At 43.9% G+C, this 20,498-nt stretch overlaps 4 protein-coding genes across 4 annotated transcripts; 1 reads left to right on the top strand and 3 right to left on the bottom strand.

Moving 5' to 3' along the window:
• Positions 1-960: 960 nt before the first annotated feature.
• PCYB_071780 (hypothetical protein) lies at positions 961-4,336 on the top strand (the record flags this gene model as incomplete). The annotated part of the gene is made up of 3 exons (XM_004221575.1): positions 961-2,712; positions 2,759-3,104; positions 3,273-4,336. The coding sequence occupies one exon, from the start codon at positions 961-963 to the stop codon at positions 2,710-2,712; it is 1,752 nt and encodes a 583-aa protein (XP_004221623.1). The 3' UTR covers positions 2,759-3,104; positions 3,273-4,336.
• A 511-nt stretch (positions 4,337-4,847) lies between these two features.
• PCYB_071770 (DEAD/DEAH box helicase) lies at positions 4,848-9,038 on the bottom strand (the record flags this gene model as incomplete). Its single annotated transcript, XM_004221574.1, has 2 exons — positions 4,848-8,372; positions 8,463-9,038. 2 exons carry the CDS (start codon positions 9,036-9,038, stop codon positions 4,848-4,850), a joined length of 4,101 nt encoding a protein of 1,366 aa, XP_004221622.1.
• A 1,508-nt stretch (positions 9,039-10,546) lies between these two features.
• Positions 10,547-11,271, bottom strand: PCYB_071760 (small nuclear ribonucleoprotein; the record flags this gene model as incomplete). Its single annotated transcript, XM_004221573.1, has 3 exons — positions 10,547-10,720; positions 10,924-11,004; positions 11,176-11,271. The coding sequence occupies 3 exons, from the start codon at positions 11,269-11,271 to the stop codon at positions 10,547-10,549; spliced, it is 351 nt and encodes a 116-aa protein (XP_004221621.1).
• Positions 11,272-12,612: 1,341 nt separating this feature from the next.
• On the bottom strand, positions 12,613-15,861 carry PCYB_071750 (hypothetical protein; the record flags this gene model as incomplete). Its single annotated transcript, XM_004221572.1, has 2 exons — positions 12,613-13,668; positions 13,708-15,861. 2 exons carry the CDS (start codon positions 15,859-15,861, stop codon positions 12,613-12,615), a joined length of 3,210 nt encoding a protein of 1,069 aa, XP_004221620.1.
• Positions 15,862-20,498: the final 4,637 nt, after the last annotated feature.

Here is a 20,498-nt window from a genome sequence, read left to right as displayed (position 1 = left end):
CCTTTTTTAAAGTAGAATAACTTAAATAACGGCACTTGTAAATTCTATATGTTCCCATTACAGTGAACAATTTTTTTTTTTTCCACTCCTCCTTTGATATGAATTTTTGGAAAGGAACATTTTTAGTGAAGCATGTTCGGAGGGTGCGCTGTGAATTTTTTGGGAAAATTGCGAAAATGGATTTTCCCTTGTTTTCATGTAGAATAATTCTAAAATGGGGGGAAGGGGGAAAAAATAAAGACAGGGGAAAAGGGGGGTTGCCCTCACCAGTTGGGGCATTTTATAAAGCCCCCCATTTATGGGAACCAAATGTGAAGTGCACATGTGGGTGTGTATTACGTGTGCTCGCCGCTGTTTCGTGCCTGCTGCTGTTTCGTGCCTGCTGCTGTTTTGTGCCCGCTGCTGTTTCGTGCCTTCTGCTGTTTCGCGCCTGCTGCTGTTTCGTGCCCGCTGCTGTTTCTTCCCTGTTGCTGTTTTTTCCCTGTTCTTACGTGCCTTTCGTATGTCCCCTCCTGCACCGTCTGGACACACCAGAAAAAAAAAGCAACCAGTTGGTGCAATTCCTCCGTAGGTTTGTCATGGCTTCCCCTTTTTCCTGAATAGGTCTTAAACTGCGGACACTCAAAATGAGGCAATCTGTGTTCCTTTCCCCAAATGTGCAGTTACTCCTTTTTGTGAAAAAAAAAAAAAATGAAGGGCCCCCCCCCCATGGGTTGAGCACTCTGCATGCATAATACAGAGCAGGAAAGAAATGAAGCAATGCACAGTGGACACATCGCTGGTGCAAATGCTAATACGAAATGTTGCACGTTGCTATTTCCCCCGGAGTTACATTTTTCTATGTATTATTTTTCCCGCGCACAAAAAGGGTGCCACAGAATGCCCCAATTGAACGAGCAACAGGATTAACGCGAGTGAAAAAGAGCAGCCTCCTTGAGACAACCAAACGAATCCCCCAAAATGGCAGACAACCCAAACGAAGTAGAATTTTGCTCCCGTGTGATCAAATGGCAAGGAAAAAACGATGAATGCAAGAACAACCAGCGGAATGAAAGGAGCCCCAAAGTCTGGCTCGACTATTACAATGACGTAGTGAGAGATGATCTCAAGGACATACAAGCCAATACACTATTTAACGTGAAAAGAGACATGCTTACGAAAAAAATATATCCCAAGAATAAGAATTCCGCTTTATTGCTACATAATCCTTTCGACTTTAATTTGAAAAAAACTCATCACGAAAATGAAGGGAAGAGCCATTCGGGTGTGAGAACTGCCCACTCCAGTGAGGGCACAAAACGGAAGAAAAATTTTTTTTTCGAAGATTTTGTTTGGAATAACGAATTGAAGAGGTATGTAAAGTTGGAACGGGTAGATGGGGGAGAACAAAGGAAGCATGGTAAGCAGAGCGGAAACCCTAGGCAAGGCGCCAACTGTGGAAACAGCACCCGGAGAAGCAATTCTTGTGTGGGATTGGACAACCGCTCAGGGGCCATCAATCACCAAAGAAGAAGCGGAACCTCCCAGGCGACGTACACTCGTTTAAGCGGTGCGCGGGGGTTAGAAACGTGCCAGCGGAAGAATGGGTCCGTAGCAATCCCAGCGCCCCCCGTCGAAGCGCCAAGTGTGCGAGGGGGCGTCTACCCGGGGGGTCCCCACAACGAGTACCCCAGTGAGTATCCCACCGCTAACCCGAACGGTCACCCGAACGGTCACCTGAACGGTCATCTGAACGGTCACCTGAACGGTCATCTGAACGGTCATCTGAACGGTCACCTGAACGGTCACCCGAACGGTTACCCGAACGGTTACCCAAACGAAAGACACGGGGCTGACCCAAGCGCTCACCGGAGCGTATACAATAGTGCTGGCCTCAATTCCTACACAAGTGCTTGCCCAAACGAACACCATAGTGCCCACCACAGTGCTCACCACAGTGCCCACCACAGTGCTCACCACAGTGCTCACCATAGTGCTCACCACAGTGCTCACCATAGAGCTGACCCTAGTGCGTTTCTCGCTGCTTACCAAAGAGGATACTACAGCACTGAGCCCAGCATGTACACAAGCTCAAACTACAGTGGTGCAGTCGTTACCTACCCCAACGCGCCTACAACCGACGTGGCGCATCAAATCGAAGAAAACCTGAAAACCATGATCGTGGAAAAATCGCAGGCCCTCAAGAACGACACGATGAGAAGCAATCATGGAGAGAATATCCTGATGGTCCAGGACGAGAAAACCGGGAGGGTGAAAATTGTGGCCAACAAAAGAATCGAAATAGGTCAAGTCATTTTTATAGAGGAGTGCGTCCTGGAGACATCCATCCAGCTGGAGCATTTATGGGACACGTTCAATTCGTTAGACAAGGAGCAAAGAAGAAAGTTGGATAAAATTTGCGAGTATATGAATTGGGGGCGGGAGAATAGGAGCGGGGCACACACACACGCAGGGGTGCCGGCAGAGGTAGCAGTAGCGGTAGCGGAGGAAGAAGAACTACCGAATCCGGGGGGCATAATGACAGACGGTGATGCACATACCACAGGACAGGGGGGTGGAAACCAACCGCGTGTCATTTCCTACTGCCGAAATGGAGAAAATACACACGAAAAAAGCACAAGACGCATGGGACATAGAACCCGCACAGGAAGTAACATCCAGGACAATGGGGAAGAAAAAAACGAATGGAAAATTTGTACACGATTTAATTAAATTCGAGACATTCACAGATATACTAAAGAACTCATTCATTTCGCCAATGGATAAAACAAAAATCATGTTGTTTCAGTATGCGACCCTTTTAAATCACAGCTGCTTTCCGAACGCTAGCTATTCCTATATAGACATTAACAAGATCTGCTTCATCTCCATGAGGACCATAAATAGGTATGAAGAAATTACCATCTCGCTAATTGATGAGCTGTATGCTTCTATCCATCATAGAAGAAGCAAATTAAATGAAGTTAAAAATGACACTTGCTTCTGCAACCGATGCTCACAAATAATTGACCAGGAAAGACATATCCTTTGTCCTCTCTGTAAATATTCCTATGTTAGGAAGGAGATAGATCCCAAATATCTAAAAAATGGGTATCATAATGGAGGTAGGAATACCATCCATTGGGGGGATGACAGTGAGCCCTCCAGTGTGGGTGCCTTTCAGGGAGAGGCGATTCAAAGGGGGCAGACGGACAAAGAAGTGATGAGCACATATAGGGACAAGGTGGGCACACACAGTGGGGAATCTTCCTCGGTATATTCCCCCTTCACAGAAGAAAAAGTTCACCTCCAAAGGGAAGTAACTAAGAGACCATACCTCTGCGCCCAGGGTGACGAAGGCGGCACGGGATGCTACTCAGGATGCTACTCGGGATACTACTCGGGAAGGCCTAACAAAATGGGAGGCATTGCCAAAAAGAACATGAGAAAAAAAACGGGAATCAATTCTGAAGACGAGCCCTCCATACGTAGTGTCAGCAAAAACGATAAAGCGCAGTTATCCATGTATACTCAAAAGAGTATGCCAAATGAGAGAATACCCCCCCGGGAGGATACCCCCAATAGGGATGAAACCCCAATGGGACAATTTAATATGCTCAGATTTGAACAGGGTATAAACATAGCCAACATGTTGATGCTCATTTGGCATACACAAAATGAAAGGAATGAAATTGGGTGCTGCAGATTTCACAATAATGAAGAGCTATGGATTTGTGATACTTGTGGTCAAACAGTTTCTTCGTGTGCCCTACCGGTAGAAAGTGAAGAAAATTTTACAAAGGAATATGGACTTTTGAGAGATATCATAAGTAGCAACCAATTCGATAGTAACTATAGTACTGATTATATTTTAAGTACCATTGAAAGATCGCTTATGTATATTATTGGGATTTTGGGGGAGAAGCATTGGCTATATGCATCGTTTAATTACCTAATGGCAGATTTGTGCTTCTCCGTTTGCTGCTACAGTTCGGATGACTCAGATTGGGATAAGTACCTCTTAAAAGGTTTTAATTCATTTCAAAATTTTTTGTGGTTTATTCAAACGAGATCTCCACACTCCATTCACACCGACTTGGTACCCCTGGTGTTGAAATTTTTTCTTGTCTGTATTTATACATGCAATTATAAAACCCTTTATGAATTTGCGAGGTCAGGTTTTTTGGAATTGATAAGACAGAAATATGGCCCTTGGAATATTCCCTTCATGTGTCTCTATCTTGCTTTTCAAATTTGCTATGCACACATCAATGGCACGTTGCCCATATGCAGGGAGATCCTTTTGGTGCTGGCAGACATGACTCGAGTGCGGATCTTCGGGGAGCTCCCTCGTTGAGAGTATGGCGCCCCAGCAGATGCGTTAATGAGCGATGGTTCGTGGGACCAAGCGGGGGGAGTACCCCTACGTACATGCCGCTCCCGGTGATACGCATAGCTGCGAAGCGTTTCGGCGCACCTACATGTCACGTCGATGCGGACGTAGGAGCGGACGTCGATGTGAAGGCCGACTAGCATGCCGACTAGCACGCCCACTTTTGCTCCCCATGGGGTCATTTCTTAACCTTTTTAAACAACAACTGGACAGTTATTTAACACGACAAACGTTGGGAACTCACGAATGGGGAAAATCGGTGGAGGTGGTGGGGCACACCGCAGGGGTGTACGTCGCAAAGGGGTGAATTAAAAGGGGGCAGCGGCGAGCGTACCACTACTGTGCTACTGATGCGGTACTGATGCGGTACTGATGCGGTACTGATGCGGTACTGATGCGGTACTGCTGCGGTACTGATGCGGTACTGCTGCGGTACTGCTGTACCACCGCCGCACCACCGCCGTGGCACCTCCCCTCATTGCAAATAAAGCGAAGTCATGAAAATGATGTCCCGGCGGAGGAGGGTGCATGTGGTCTCGAGGCGCTCCGCCAAGTCGACGTTCCCGAGGTAGAGAAAGGCGATTTTGACCTTCCTACAAAGGTCGTCCAATCGCAAAATGGACCTCACTATGAGTCCTTCCTCCAGCTCGGACTGCTCCAGCAATTCAGCAAAAGAGACACCGAGAGCCCACTTGTACGCAATGAACATAATCTTAAAGCTGCACAATTTCCAATGCTCTTCCGAGCTAATTTTCAAGCGAATAATTTTGTAAAATTCTTCAAATTGGCTATGAATATTTGTCAAAGCCATTTTAACATCCTGCAGATTAGCAGTAAGGTCTGGTGATTCTTCTATTTTTTTTTCTGGTGCAACAAAGCAAGATAGCACAGCTGCTATTTCAGGTGGGTTCAAATTATTCAAAACGTTTTCAAAGATAACCTGCGTGAGGGTAATTTCATCGGTCAGGGTAATATAGCTAGCTATTTTCCCCTTAACAGTTAAATTGTGTTCATCGTCAATGAAGGAGAAATGCCTGAGCACGTCCAATCTTCCTTCCAAATCTTCATATAAATTGAGAGACTTGGCATTAATATTCCGTTCAATATTTTCAATGTCGTTAATGCAGTTATTTCTTTTGCACACCAGTTCGTAGTGCTTTTCTCTCATATTACATGAGTAGCATTTGGATTTTTTTAAGGCCTCCAAATAATCTGCTTGGTTTATCAGTACTGAGTAGAACTCACACTTCAGCGACTTGAGCATTTTGGTCAAAACGAACGGCTCGAAATTTCCCTTTTCTATTAGCCTATCCAGTTCCAGACTATACAGCAACATATTCTTGGGGTTATTCAAAATGGCTGTCGTTTTTACATTTGGTAACACGATAACTGTGTTGGTTATGATAGAAATATGTTCTATGGGTACGTTGGAGCAGACTACGAAGTGCTTCTTCTGCATATCTGTGTCGAATGAGTTGTGGTGCATGATTTGAATCCCGGTGGGGGTGCTCTGCTTGGAAAAGAGGTTTCTGTAATTTTCGAATGTGTTCACGTTTTCGTGGGTCAATCTGTTGGGTTGCATCACTGAAGTGCGGTTCATCTGTGTGGTTGGCTTCACTCCATTGGGGGTGTCCCTCCCGAGAGCTTCTCCCCCCATTTTCTGCAGGAACTCCTCGTAGGTCATGAAGTCAGGCAAAATGAACATGAAAAAAAACCTCTCATTGGATTCTTCCCCTGCTCCGGAGTGGTTCTGAAAAAAAATACTATTCTGAGCAAAGTCCACCTTTTCGTTTTTTTTGCTGCTACTTTTGTCACACCCGAGGTAAACGCCGTATATGGAACTGTGCAGAATACCGATGTTATTGAGCAGCATGACTCTCCCAATAACGAAGGAGTTGCTACTCTTCATGGTGAAAAGTTTTCTGTGTAAACTCAATCCTATATGTTTCAGCTTGCAGTCAATCTGTACGTAGTTCTCAATTGGAGACACATATTTGACATCATTCTCATAGATGCACTGCACTTGTTTTATATTTTGCAACAGCTTTTTTTTTCTCTTCAAGTCTTTCTTAAAGAGAGGAATTTGAACAGCTCTGCAACTTTCCAAAAAGGAGCTGAACAACATTTTCTCAATATTTATTTGTTTATTGATGAGTAATTTTAGGATCATATTATAGGTGACCTTAAATTTGCTCTTCAAGCTGACTGCTTTTTGCATGAGCATTTCGGTTAGCTGAACCTGGTCTGGAATTTTATCAGGACAGTAGATGTAGACATAGCCATATTTATCGGAGGATCTCCTGCCTGCTCTACCAGACATTTGTGTGTACTCTGAGGAGGTGAGAATTCGTTTCTTCAATTGGTCATGTTTATATATAGAAGTAAAAACAACAGATTTGGCAGGCATGTTAATTCCCATGGCAAAAGTTTCAGTTGCAAACAAAATTTTAATTAATCCTTTGGAAAAAAGAATCTCTACAATTTCTTTCAATATAGGAAGTAACCCACTGTGATGTATTCCAATCCCCTTCTCCAACAACTTTGTTAAAATTTTGATTTGATTCAGTTCTCTATCTTGTGTGCATAACTTTGCTATCGATTCTTTAATGAATAAATGTACCTTAGATTTATGCTTATTATCCAGGAAATTTAAATGTGGCATACTTTTGGCATACGTTTCACATTTTATTCTTGAGAAGCAGAAAAGGACCACTGGTAGTTTGTTGTCTTGTTCTAATTTTTTTATAAGTGCCTGAAGTTTTTGTATTTCCGTTTTCATATTCGCTTCGTTTGCGAAGAGTTTTTGTCTCCTTTTCTGCTTACAGTACTCGTTGTATGCCATTGGTTGGTTATTATTTGGAGTAGTACCTGGGCCCCCTCCTCCTTGCTGCTTATTCTTCCCGTCGTGGGAGTTCCTCTTCGCGCCTGGCGCCTGTTTGGCCTGCCCCCCACCATGCCCGCCATGACTGCCACTTCCATGCCCACCGTGGGTTGCGGCGCTCGCCTGCTCCTTCTCCCTAACTTTGATGTATATCTCCTTAAAAGCGGAGGAGTAAATCTTGTTCTTCTCGTCCATGATTTGAAAGATCGAGTCGTAGGCATAAATATAATGCAGCAGCGGTACGGGTCTCTTCTTCGTCGAAATGGAAATAATTTCCTTCTTCTTTGTGAACCCTACCCAATCAGCGAACTCCAGATAGTTGGGCACCGTAGCACTCAGTAGTAAAATCTGAACATGAGGAGGTAACATAATGATGGACTCCTCCCATATAAATCCCCTGTCATTATCATTCACGTAATGCACCTCATCAAAAATCACGCAGTGTATATTATTGATTATGTTGTCATTTATATAGAGTAAGTTTCTCAATATTTCTGTTGTCATGATAATGCAGTTAGCATGGACATTCATTTTAATATCTCCTGTTATTATTCCTACACTTTTGAAAATATTTTTAAATTCATGATATTTTTGGTTACTTAATGCTTTTATGGGACTGGTGTATATTGCCTTTTTGTTTAATTTGATAGACATAGCGATGGCATGTTCTGCTATTAACGTTTTTCCTGCTGATGTGTGCGCTGCTACAAAAACGTGTTTGAAATTGTTCAGGTGTTTTATGGACCTTTTTTGAAAATCGTCTAGTTCGAAGTCGTAGCTTAGCAGCAGATCGTTTTGGCTGAAGTTCGTAACATCCGAGTGGTTGTCCTCTATCACCCACTTCTTCCTTATGTACTTCACGTTGGCTTTGTCGTCTCCGGGGGGGGTTCCCTCCGCCGGGGGCTCCTCCGAGGGAGTTTCCTTCGTGAGCGCTTCCTCAGAGCGAGGTTCCCCAGAGCGAGGTTCCCCCGAGCGAGGTTCCTCCGGCTGGGTTGGCGCGGCGCCTGGGGGAGTGCCTTCCATCGTGGCGTCCTCACTCTCGAGTAACTTCGCCTCTCCTGTTATGTCTCCCGCCAAGTCGGGCTCAACGCGCGCGTCAATTATGTTCTCCACTGCGCTCTTAGTGGGGAGTTCCTTAGTGGGGAGTTCCTTAGTGGGGGCTTCTCCCCTTGTGAGGACTTCTCCCTTTGTGGTAAGGCCCCCCCTCACGTTACACTTGGGCGGACTGACATATTCCACGGGGCCAAAGCAACTGAAGTGGAAGTTCTCATTCAAGGAAAGCTTCTCCCCGCATGCCGAATCGTCATTTATGGCTACTCCCGTCTCACAATACTTTAACAAAGTATCGTTGTACATAAAATTACTAATGTCGTATTTCTCTATCATGCTTTTGATAGAAAAATTATCTACTACGTGGTTGGTGAGTCCGTTCATCACTTCGTTTATGTTGAGGTTGAGTCCACTGTCCATGACATTTGTGAAGGGGCTGCTTCCTGTGTAATATGTATCGTTGGGTCCCCCATTTTCTCGCTTTTCGAAGGGGGTTTCATCGTAGTTTTCAAGGGCATAACTGCACAGTTGGTGGTTTGGGTCGAATGAAGGGTCACTCGATTTCTTCATCGCTTCCTCCGCCATTTCGGCGTAGTTCTGTACCCCTCCTGCAGCGTTTGCTACGTTCATCGCATTGGCCGTACTGGGCGCATCCTCCTCCGTCCCATCTACCTCCTCGTCATCTTCATCATCGCTGGTCCAGAAGTCCGAGAGGTTGGAGTATATATACGCCATCTTGGCCAAATCGAAAAGAGCCCCTCCTTCGTGATTTCTGTAGGAACGGTTTCTATCGTGCTTTTCCTCCCACCTGGTTTCACACTGGGGGTGTAGCGTTCAATTGGGGTTGATTTGCTTTATATTTATTTTTACTTTTATTTTTACTTTTATTTTATTTTACTTTTTTCGCCCGCAGGCTTCCTACATAGGTAGGCCCTTTACCGTTGTACGTAATATCAGCACGTGAGGCTCCCCTATCGATGTGCCTACGTGTACAGTACAGGTGAGTAATATAATCTCACGTGTTCGACGTACTAAGAAATATTTAAAAGAGAGTAGCACGGGGAAGCGGTCAACTGGGGATACAAAAATGAGTGCAGGAAAAAATAAAATAAAAAAAGGTTCGAGGGATGCACGCGGATGATCATACGTATCGTTATGAACGTTCGTACCCGCATTTTGCAGCGTTTCTTCGCGGAGGGCAACGCGAAATGGAAACGCGAAATGGAAACGCTAAAATGGAAACGCTAAAATGGAAACGCTAAAATGGCAACCCTAAAATGGCAGCCCTAAAATGGCAGCCCTAAAATGGCAACCCTAAAATGGCAACCCTAAAATGGTCGCACGGTGCTTCCTAACACATGTATGTATAGAAAAAAAAAAAAAATGTGACTCAAAATGAAGTGAAAAAAAAAAGTCCTCCTTCTTGTTGGAAGAATAACCACCTGGGTGTTAACAAAGTCGCGTTCTAGGAAATTCCTATGAGGGAAGAAGGGCGCACGGGGAGCACACAAAATAGTATAGTAACGTACGAACGCGCACCCATATAACTACATCAGCTCGCTTTTTTTTTTTTAAGCCTTGAACCGATATAGATTAGCTGCACATGTGTGGCGCGATTAACCATGGGGCTGCTATATTCCTTTTCCTCAGTTGTCAACACATCCCAAAAGAGTAGCGAAATATGCGCCTCCCCCGCAGGACTACTCATGCTGCATCCCTTGATGAGTACACTTTTAAAAGAACAAAATTGGGGGGAGAACCGCATAGGGCTCAGCAGAAGGGATTGTACATATGCCAAACAATGGTAGTCATGTGCATACAACACCTGTTGGTCTCCCACTCGGAGTATGTCCCGGTGTATGTAGTGGATAACGCTTAAAGACAGACAGACCTGAAATTTCACTCGTGATGGTGATTGCTAACCCTGCGGGGGACCAGACCAACTTTTTACTCAGTTAACTTAACCGGAATGGTGGCACTAACGTGCGCATAAATAAATACGAGTCTTTTGCTAATTCGTTATATGGATGAACGTTGAATTGATTTTTTGGGAGACATATAAAAAAAAAAAATTACAATAAGAATAACAATAAGAATAACAATGCGGCTTATGAAGGCCTTCTCAAAAATAACAAAAAATTGAAAAAATGGAGTCACATCGATGTGTTACTTACACCAGAAGGTGAAAAAAAACATGATGATACGATAAAAATAGGGGGGGTCACAACAGTAAATCGACTCATTCACGCTTTGGCCTCTCTGTTCTTCGATGCCATTCTTGCGTGAACCTCCATGGCCCTCCGAATGGTGGCAAAGTTCGTTTTCGTTTTAGCCCTGTTCACTTTAAATATAGGGGCATATCTCAACATGTCTGGGAAAATCATGAAGGACACACTTCCTCCTCGTATGTACACTTGCTGCAGAAGGGGGGGGAGGAATTGAAGGGGTTGTATGAGTTAGACGCGTTGGGCGGGGTGGAGGACGCACATAGGTCGTCCCACACAGGGGAAGGATCGGAGATGCTTAAGTGTCCCTCCGTTGACACGACACGTTTAAAGGATTACATTTTGTTCGGCCCACAGACCGCACGTTTTGCATCTCGCTTGCTTCTTTTTCTTACCTCCAGGAGAATCTGCTTCCCGTCCTTTTTAACCACAGAGACGTTCTCTAGAAGGCAGTTCATGTTATCCTCTGCGAAGAGCTAAAGGAAAGAAAGGGGGAGGTGTACGATATGCAGCGATATGCGGCGATGGGTATCACGCTCGCACATAAGTGAGGTTATACACGGTACGGACAAATGGATACACTCATATTTAATATGCCTAGGGCGCAAAAATGCGTCGCGTGGGTTACTCGCGAGAGACGCGCTTACCAATGTGCCCCTGTAGAGGACCCCCGCCTTGGTCTCCACCGAAATTGTATGGCCTATTCCTTCGTGCAGCAATTTTATGGGTATCCCTACCGACATCCTGTTCGCTGCTCGCTACGCGCTTCACATATATATGTATATATAGGCACACGTTCTCGTGTAGTCGCGTCGGGGTAACAATAAATGTAGGGCCTGTGCAGTTCCACCTTTCTGTTATTGCTATTCCGCTGGTATATTTGTTACCTATATGTATAATGCCACCAAAAAGGATTCCTTTTTTTTTTTTTTGTAAGTGAGAGGAAATATCAACTTAAAGCTTCCAATTTTGCTTCTTTAATTTTGTCCCCTTTATGTCGTAAAGGGTTGGGATGGCTGCCAGAATCGCAAATAAAAAGCAGAAAAAGGGAAAGCATTACATAGCAAAAAAAAAAAAAAAAAAAGGGTGTTATTTTGTTTATGCCCGATCAAAACCTCCCATGCAACGTTCCATTTTTTCTTACCAAAGTGAGTTCTTAAAAAGGTAAAGCGGCGCCTTAGAGTTTATCTCGAAATGGGAAAAAAAAAAAAAAAAAAAAAGCAGCACAACACAGCACAATGACAATACAGTAAGAAGGGCACCACAAAAGGGGGGAGGCATAGCACCTGAGCACGCATAATATCACTTCGACGAAGCGCACCTCATCGCGTAACATTTCGCATACATTTTGTGCCGCATGTTAACATACTATAACAACTCCCTCGCTGAATTGAAAAAGGGGGGAAAAGAATAAAATGGGCTTTACAAAGAAAAAAAGCCCCTTTTTACGTCACCCTTTTAAGGTAAAATGTATCCACGAGAAAGCACACATTTGAGATGCCAATGCGATAATGGCGGAATTGCATTCGATACAACTGAGAAGGAAGCATCTACCCTTTCGTGACCTCGCCGCGTAGCAGCAACACGCACGATGCGTATGTATGCGGTGTTAGGGGTCATTTGGGTTTGTTTATTTATTTATTTATTTATTTATTTTATTTTACTTATTTATTTTTATTTTTTGCTTTGGCGCACGAATAAGCCCAACGTATGGACAGCCATGCACGCGTGACTGACATGCTCAGTTTCTTTTTTATGCGTGGGGAGACACTAGGAGTGGCGCGAAACACATGGTGTCATTTGTTAGTGGGTTGCTGTTGGGGCGCACGCGTATGAACGGTTGTTATTCGTGTGGGTAGGTATGTGTACGAGTTTGGGTGGTGAGTTTCGGAAGAAGAATGCTAACATGGGGGTGCGCCCACGGGGGTGCCCGTGAACACAACGCGGAGCGCGGAAACATATCGGCGACGTTAAAACAAAAAAACACAAAAAAAAAGAAACCAAACGGAGCTCAGCGGAACGCAGCGGAGCGAAAAAGGGCCGCAACACGGGAAGGCGGGCAACACGAGGGACGCCGCCTCCATTTAATAATAACCGGGGGCGACGCCTCCATTCATAACGTTCCGGGAGACACTGCTGTCCACTCTGCTGTCCACTCTGCTGCCCGCGCTGTTGCCCACGCTGTTGCCCCCACCGTTGCCCGCACTGTTGCCCGCGCGTCTGCTTTCGTAAGGGTCGGCGCTCTTCGCAGCGTCATCGGGGTTGCGCGGCGCACCACTAGGCGCGCTGGGCGTGGCGTTTTCGATGCTGCCCGTGCTGTCCAGGTTCAAATCCTGCGCGCTGCTGTTGTTGTGCGTGTTGGCTTCGTTCAAGTCCTCCGGCCCGACGTGCCCCCCCACAGCAGCATTTCCTAAATCCATCGCGGGGCTATCCACAACGGGGTTACCCACCATGGGGCTATCCACTATGGGATTATCCACCACGGGGCCATCCACCACGGGACCATCCACCACGGGGCCATCCACCACGGGGCTATCCACCACGGGACCATCCACCCCCTCATTCGCACGTTCGTAATTAGCAGCTTCCCCCTCACCATCCCTGCTGTACTCAAAGTTGCTGTTCTCTAACTGCATATTATTATCGATGATCAATTTGGAAGAAAAATTATCCAATGTGCTAACATCCTCATCCTTCGTTTTGGAAAGCTTCAAACAAATAGGTAGAAATATCCAATTTTTTCTCTTCATATATACATACATAACAGTTCGTCCAACTTGCAGAGCGATGAATTTGTTTCTTCTGATGTTGAAAAAAACTGGTTTCCTTATCTGAATGAGGGTTCCAAATTTGCTTTTACAATCTTCTATATAAAAATTTCCGTTGTAAAATTTAATCATGGCATGGAATCTAGACACGGATATGTCATTCACACGTACATCTGTGTCATGACCTCTACCCATCCGAACACATTTTGTGTTAGCTAAACTGACAATGTAGAACCCCTTGTTTCTGTCATTCATTAATTCGATGATGATGTAGGGAAGGTCTAGTTTGGGAATTTCATACAGCTCCAAGTATTTATTTTGTAAAAAAATATATGTTGGGTAGGGGAATTTACACAGTTCACAATTTAATTGCTTCCAGAAGAAAGAGTATGAAGAGCACTCAGTTCTAACGTTTAATCTCCCCCTCATCCATGTCCTTATGCAATTTAAATGCACATACTTCATAGATCCTTTACATTTACATGGTGATATCAATGGGTTATTTTCATTCTCATATTCACAGAGACATATTCTACAGTTATACATGCTGGGAATTCCTACTTCATGTTTATTTTGCTGAGTCAGGTCTTTGGATTGGATGGTTTGATAATCTGTCGTGGATGTGGCCTTCCCTTTACTCGCACAGGACATGCTCATACATGTGGTTCTCTTTCTCATAAATTTGAATAAATCTTCGTTATTACTGCTACTTCTTCCTTCTTGGTTTTCGTTTATATTCCCCAATTCATCACTACAGCCCATAAAATTTACAAGGTTGTTACTGCTATTCGGTGTGACGCTTCCTTCTCTCAGCGCCCTTCCAGAAGGGGCATTATTCCCACTTGCTTTACTACGTATCGAATTGATTTCCCCTGTTAGGTTCTCCCAATTGGGGCTACGAACTGAACAGTTTGAGTTTCCCACATTAGAATCATAGGAGGGTTGTTCTAAGTTAGACGAAGCTGCTTGTTCGTTTGGCACGATATTCTTTATTTGTTTTACTCCCCCCTCTGTTTTGTCTCTTTTGGAATTCATCCCACCATCATTGTTGTCTATTTCGCTTATCGCACCACTGCAATTAGCATTCGATTCTAACAACAGATTTTTCGCGTCACTGTCATGTTTTCTCGCACGTGAGGTCTTGATAGTGTGCTTGTCAATAGGGGTACTACCTCCATTCTTGGTCTTCCCCTTTGAGGATTGGTTTAATACTCCACCAAATGGGGATTCACTGAACACTGCTACGTCATCTTCATTCTGCCCGTTCTTACTTTGTGTGCCTCTCCTTCCTCCTTTGCGGTACTCTCCATTCACTTCCCCATTCTGCACGTTGCCCTTAAAAAGATAAAAATCATCCACGTAGGAATTGTTCGTTGCTAAATTGATGTCACTTTCTTGTGGTCGATTTGCTTCACTCCTATTACCATTGGTACTTCTCCCAAAGAAGCTTTCCCCCTCTCTGGGCAGCTCGCTCCCCCCCTCCACTGCATCGCTAACATCATCCCCCTCGTCCACATCGTCATACAAGTTGTAGCTATCCTCCACACCGTTACTGACTGCACCACAATTAATGCACATATTCTCATCTTCCTGCCGTTGTCTACTGTGAAGGGAGACATGCGGGTTGATGCTTCCGCTGACGTAGTTATTCGAAGTGGTGTTTTTATCAATTAGGGCGTTTCCTCCCGTGGGACCTTCCATCCCTGGGGTACACATCCCTGGAGTACGCATCCCATGGCGAACCACTCCAGGACCACTACCCCCCGGGGCACTACCCCCCGGGCCAACCATTTCTGGGGTGTCCGTTTCGCATTCATCATCGTCGAGGGGAGACAAAGATTTGTTGTACTCCCTCTCTTGTTGCAAATTGGTGATAATTTTTTTTATTTTCAACTTCACCCTGCCCAGCTTTATAATATCATCCTCATGCAGTATGGAGCTTTTGTTCTTTAGGTACTTCACAATGACCCAGAAGTTTTCTGCGTCGTTTCCTCCGCTGTCTCCCTGGTCACCCTCCTCGCGGTTGTTATCTCCGCGGTTGTTATCTACGCGGTTGTTATCACCGCGGCTGTTACCGACACTGCTATCTGCGTTACCGCGGTTGTTACTGCCACCGTTGCCGCCACCGTTACCGCCACCGTTACCGCCACCGTTACCGCCGCCGTTCGCGCCAATCTCGTTATTGTCCCTGCTGGCCTCATCGTTGCCTCCGTGCGGCAGGCCGCCTGTGGTCCGTCCCGCAGTGCTGGACCCGTCGTTCGTACTCTCAATACATGGTATCAACTGGTAATTATTATTTATATACTTTATTTTACATATCAGCTTCATATTGGAATTGTTTAATTTTATTTTATTTATTTCTTCTTCATTTTTAATTTCCACGTTAATGTCATCCTTCAGTATGTAGTAGTAATTGTACAGGCATTTTATCTTAAAGCATTTTTTGTAAAAATTCTCGCTCTCATAGTCGAACAGCCCATGGCTGTTGTTAATCCACGTGTAGCAGTTGACATTTATGATATAATTTTTTGTTTTCACACTTCTGTTTTTCCTACCATTTATCATTCTTCTTTAGTTCTAAGGACGTTTTTTTTTGAGCAGTTTGCTGGGGTGTGCTTTTTCCCTCTCTCTTTCTATACGTTTGGCTTCCTCTCTCTTTCTACACGTTTGGCTTCCTCTCTCTTTCTATACGTTTAGCTGACCAGGAGAGTGTCAACCTGCTCGCGCCTGCCTTCAATGTGTGCTGCGCGGATACACGTGCAGAAAGAACGCGTAAACTTGTGCAGGAACTCTACCGGGGAGGTAATTATCCACAGAGATAGACTTAAAAATGAGGAGTGGGCCCTTTGAACAAGCACATAAAATTTTTTAAATTATTAATTCGATGGGGGTTATTGCAAAAAAAAAAAAAAAAAAAAAAAAAAAAAAAAAAAAAGCTAGTTAATATGTATTATATGCCCCTGCTCGTTGCGGTAAACAGACACAAAAGGAACTTTTTTTCACTTCCTGTGTGTTGGCAAGGAGTACACTTTTATGACACGCCGCTAACTCGAATCTGCCTGGATTGTTAACTTATCCCGTTATGTCTAGTTTTCTCTTTTTTTTTTCCCAATGCGCGTCAGTGTTAATCCCTTTCGAGGATGCCTCAAATGGTGCGTTTTTTTTTTTTAGGAACCTCTCGGAGGGCTGCGAAGGTAAATACGCCTACATGCACGTGTGCTGCATACACACAACATACGCAGCGTTCTACATACACAGAGCTGCGCGCAAGTTATCCAAATCGAGCAAACGTAACAAGTCAGTACGGGCACACACTGCTCATATGTCTAGCCTGACGGCTGGTCATGGGGCAATTGGGGCGGCAGTTCAAACTATGTGCAAGGGTAAACAAATGGCCCTTACGCACGTGTGCACGCGCATTCGCTATTTCGTTTAGCTCGCTGCTGCACGGGGCGTCCGCAAGTAACACTTGGCTCCCCCCGCTTCCTAGTTCGTGACTAATTTGGTTATTTAAGTGATTGCCGCTTGTCACTCGCTCGATGCGCGCTTGCTTACACAAATTCTAGCGCGCCCGCGTGTGTGTGCACCGTGGGCGAATGAACTGAAATGAACACGAACACGAACACACTGGCGATTGTGCATGTAAACGTACGGGTAATTTTTTTTTTTTTAAAATCACAATATGCGATATTTAAATTTTTCGCTTCTGGGTAGAAACCTCCAGAAAAATGTCTCTTTTATGAGGGGGGCGGGAAAAAAAATAAAAAATAAAAAATGGTAAAAACGTGATAAATGCGATTAGCGTGATTAGCGTGATTAGCGTGATTAGCGTGATTAGCGTGATTAGCGTGATTAACGTGATTATCGCGATTAGCGCGGTGATCGTGATAAGCGTGGCAAGTACACCAAATAGAGAAGTCGGTAAAGCAAAAAAAAAAAAATTAAATAAACAAAATGGGGTGAAGTGAAGGCAATTTTCGCTATGGCGAACGAACCATGGCAGCGGGGAAGGAAAAACAAAATGTGTAAAGGTAGACTGTAATACAATTTTGCGTAGTGATCCACTTTATGGCGTCATGCAAAATGGTACCACGAACCGCACTGCATGGTGCTGGAGCGCACATAAAAGTAGCAAAAGGGTAAATATGAAATGGGGGCGGAAAAGCAAGTGGGGCGGCGCGGGGAGGAAAAGGTTAACACAGGTATACACAACTGAGATAAAGGCAAAATTTTGCGCGATGGGTGTAATGAGTAATGATATGTAAAACACGTAGTGGGTGCTGAGATGGCTGCTTAATTGTTCAGCATTAAAAATGGAAAATTACTTTCATTAAAAAAAAAAAAAAAAAAAAAAAAAAAAAAAAAAACGTAACCTGCCTTGTAAGAAGCAATCATACAATTCGATTAACTTATCCTATGCAGTACGCTTAACGTGGGAAAGGGAACGGAGTTAACATAAATGTAGTGTACCACACATGTATATGCTGGTGAGTATACACTCCCTCTGTGTGTTTATTAACCATCAAATGTGGGGGTGGGTGGGCAAGGCAAGTTTGCAAGTGGGAACATATAATCACATGAATAAATTTAAAGAAACGGAATTAAAAAAAAAAAAGACGGCGAGTTACCCCAAAAAAATGAAGTAATTTTTTTTATTCCTCCAAACATAGACACGAAAATTGCTAAATCTACGTATGGCGCGGTTTGCAAGACGACGTTGCAAAACGATCAATGTAGAGGATCGGAACAGTCCGTTATAACTGAACTGATAATGTACCCATCAAAGGGTATGCGTGTGAAGGAGGACGCACTTTGAGGAGTAAAAAAAAAAAAAAAAAACTTAATCTTCTATACACACAAAAATACAGCTTCGGCTGCTACGTATGTGTAAATATAACTACACGTGCATGTGGAAACAAGTCTGGTTGGCTAAAAAATGATGTCACCAAGCCAGCACATTATGAATTCTTTTTCTTTTCTGCGCAATTATGAGCAAAAATTCAGTCATGGGGAGTGTACACATAAGCGATGCACTGCCATAGGGGAAAAAAAAAAAAAAGAGCTGTTTTGGCGGCACAGATGAATGCATACATAGTAAACGTATATGTATATGCATATGCGTATGTTTATATACACTTGCACGTGCACCGCGAACGGAAGAAAGACGGCAGAGTGACACAAGGACCTCACTTAAAAGTATATACATGTACAGCACGCTGGGTGTTGAGAAACGGATAAGAAAAGGCAGACGGAGGATAAGCACATATACATTTTCACACGCTTTCCTTTTTAGGAAATTTAAAAAAAGTAGGGAAAACTACAAATGGTTAATTCAAAATGTTGATTTGATGATGTTTCCCTAGGGGGTGCGGAAATTTCGTAGCAACATATCAAGAATGGGTTAATTCTTTGGGGTGAGTGCTTGGAGCGTCACTCCGCATGTGCTACTACAATTATATGTTAGTCACACGTTTGGGTACATGTACGGGAACGAAGCGGCATACAGTCGTTTTGCAGCTTTGTAGCTTTGTAGCTTTGTTGCAGCTGGTACCTTATACGTACATATGTATGCCTACGTGGGAAACGCAATCGGTGAGTATCAAACAATGCGCGATTCGCAGAAGTAAAGCAAATAATCACAGTAAAAAAAAAAAATGGCTAACAAATTCGTACTTATACTATATTTGTTTCTCCTTTTTTTCTACGCTTTAAAATTTTTTTAAAATGATGATAAAAAGGCAAATTCGATAAAATCAGGTAAAAATAGCTCCTACGAGGGGGATACGCTAAATTTTTATCATTTCAAATTTGTAGCGATGTCATTTAGATTAATTTTTTACGCTAATTGTAAAAAAAAAAAAAAAAAAAAAAAAGTGCCGCCACGCAAAGGTGATTTAAAAATTGTCAAGTAGAGAATATGCATGCCTACACTACATAAATACAGCGGAACGCGGATTATTCAGTTGCAAAAATGGGGAAACCCAAAATGCAATTTCACTTTTTGTGAGCATTAAAGGGTGCTAATTCGTTAAAAGGTGACGCTTTAACAATGGTATGGTATATGCTTACTTGATCATTCAGTTACATGTTATTATTTTTTTTCACTTTTTTTACAAAGATAATTCTTCTATGCCCAGCCGCATCACCCATAATTCCCGTGGGAAAGTAATTTAGTGATGCCTGCATGGGTCCTCGCGCAGGGGGAAACGAGAACAAAGAAACAGTTTGGTACTCGAAATGGAAGTTCAAAAGGGGAGCATACATACCTTTTTATTTCTCATACTTCGCTTCTTTATTTTTTTTACTTTCTTTCGGCGCCGTGCCAGGCAACCCACTGTCAGCATAAAGCGTGAACGCGACAAAGGGGGAAAACTAACCAGGACTGCACGGTACCTGCGTTGCATAGGGCAAGCCTTACTCAGTGCCACCTTGCTCCTATAAGTGATCCTCACGACACGCCCCCACTACGGAACGAGCCTGCAAAGTGCGTAAAGAAAATGAAATGGGTCACAAAAAGGAAAAACGAAATTATGTACCGTCCATATGGAGCAGCTGGTCACATGCACGGAAAGCGCAGCATGACAATGCGCAAAGAAAAAAAAAAGTTTTTAACATGTTCGTTTGTTGTGAATAGTAGTGATGATGGTCATGTGGGTGTACGCGGTGTGTGTGGGGGGTGTCCCGCGTACCAACTAGGAGAGCTCGTGTAAGGTGCACACAGAAAGAAAAAAGAGACAACCGTGAAAGGAAGCGCAAAATGGTTCTTGAGTAAGATATACCGGGAAATGAAACCGTGTGTAGGGAAAATATACTCTAAACAGGCCAGCACATGTAGCCATCTAGCTCATCAACATAGGGCTACATTTCTCTGCTTGTTCTTTCGCGGTGGGGGGTTTTCACCCAAAAGGGAAGAGAGCGCTTCGCAAATAGGTCGCACTCTTTTGTAAAAACAAAAGGAACACATTTCCCGAGCACAGCACACGATAAAGACATTTGCCCCTTCTTCAAAAACCAACACTGTGACAATCAATCATTATGAAAAAAAGGTGCTCATTATGAATAACGCTCAAGCGCAAATACTTACATGTGTATGCTTTTACCGACTTTATGCGTGCACCATTTGGGCCCCGCGAAGGTGTCGCTACCACTTGGTTTATCTCCTCCGCAAGAAGACTAATCAATAACCCATCATAGGGAAAAAA

The sequence above is a fragment of the Plasmodium cynomolgi genome, chromosome 7 (genome assembly GCF_000321355.1).
Source record: "Plasmodium cynomolgi strain B DNA, chromosome 7, whole genome shotgun sequence".
In the NCBI taxonomy this organism is placed as follows: Eukaryota; Apicomplexa; class Aconoidasida; order Haemosporida; family Plasmodiidae; genus Plasmodium; species Plasmodium cynomolgi.
The sequence above is the reverse complement of the archived record's forward strand: the minus strand, read 5'-3'. Positions and strand labels throughout refer to the sequence as shown.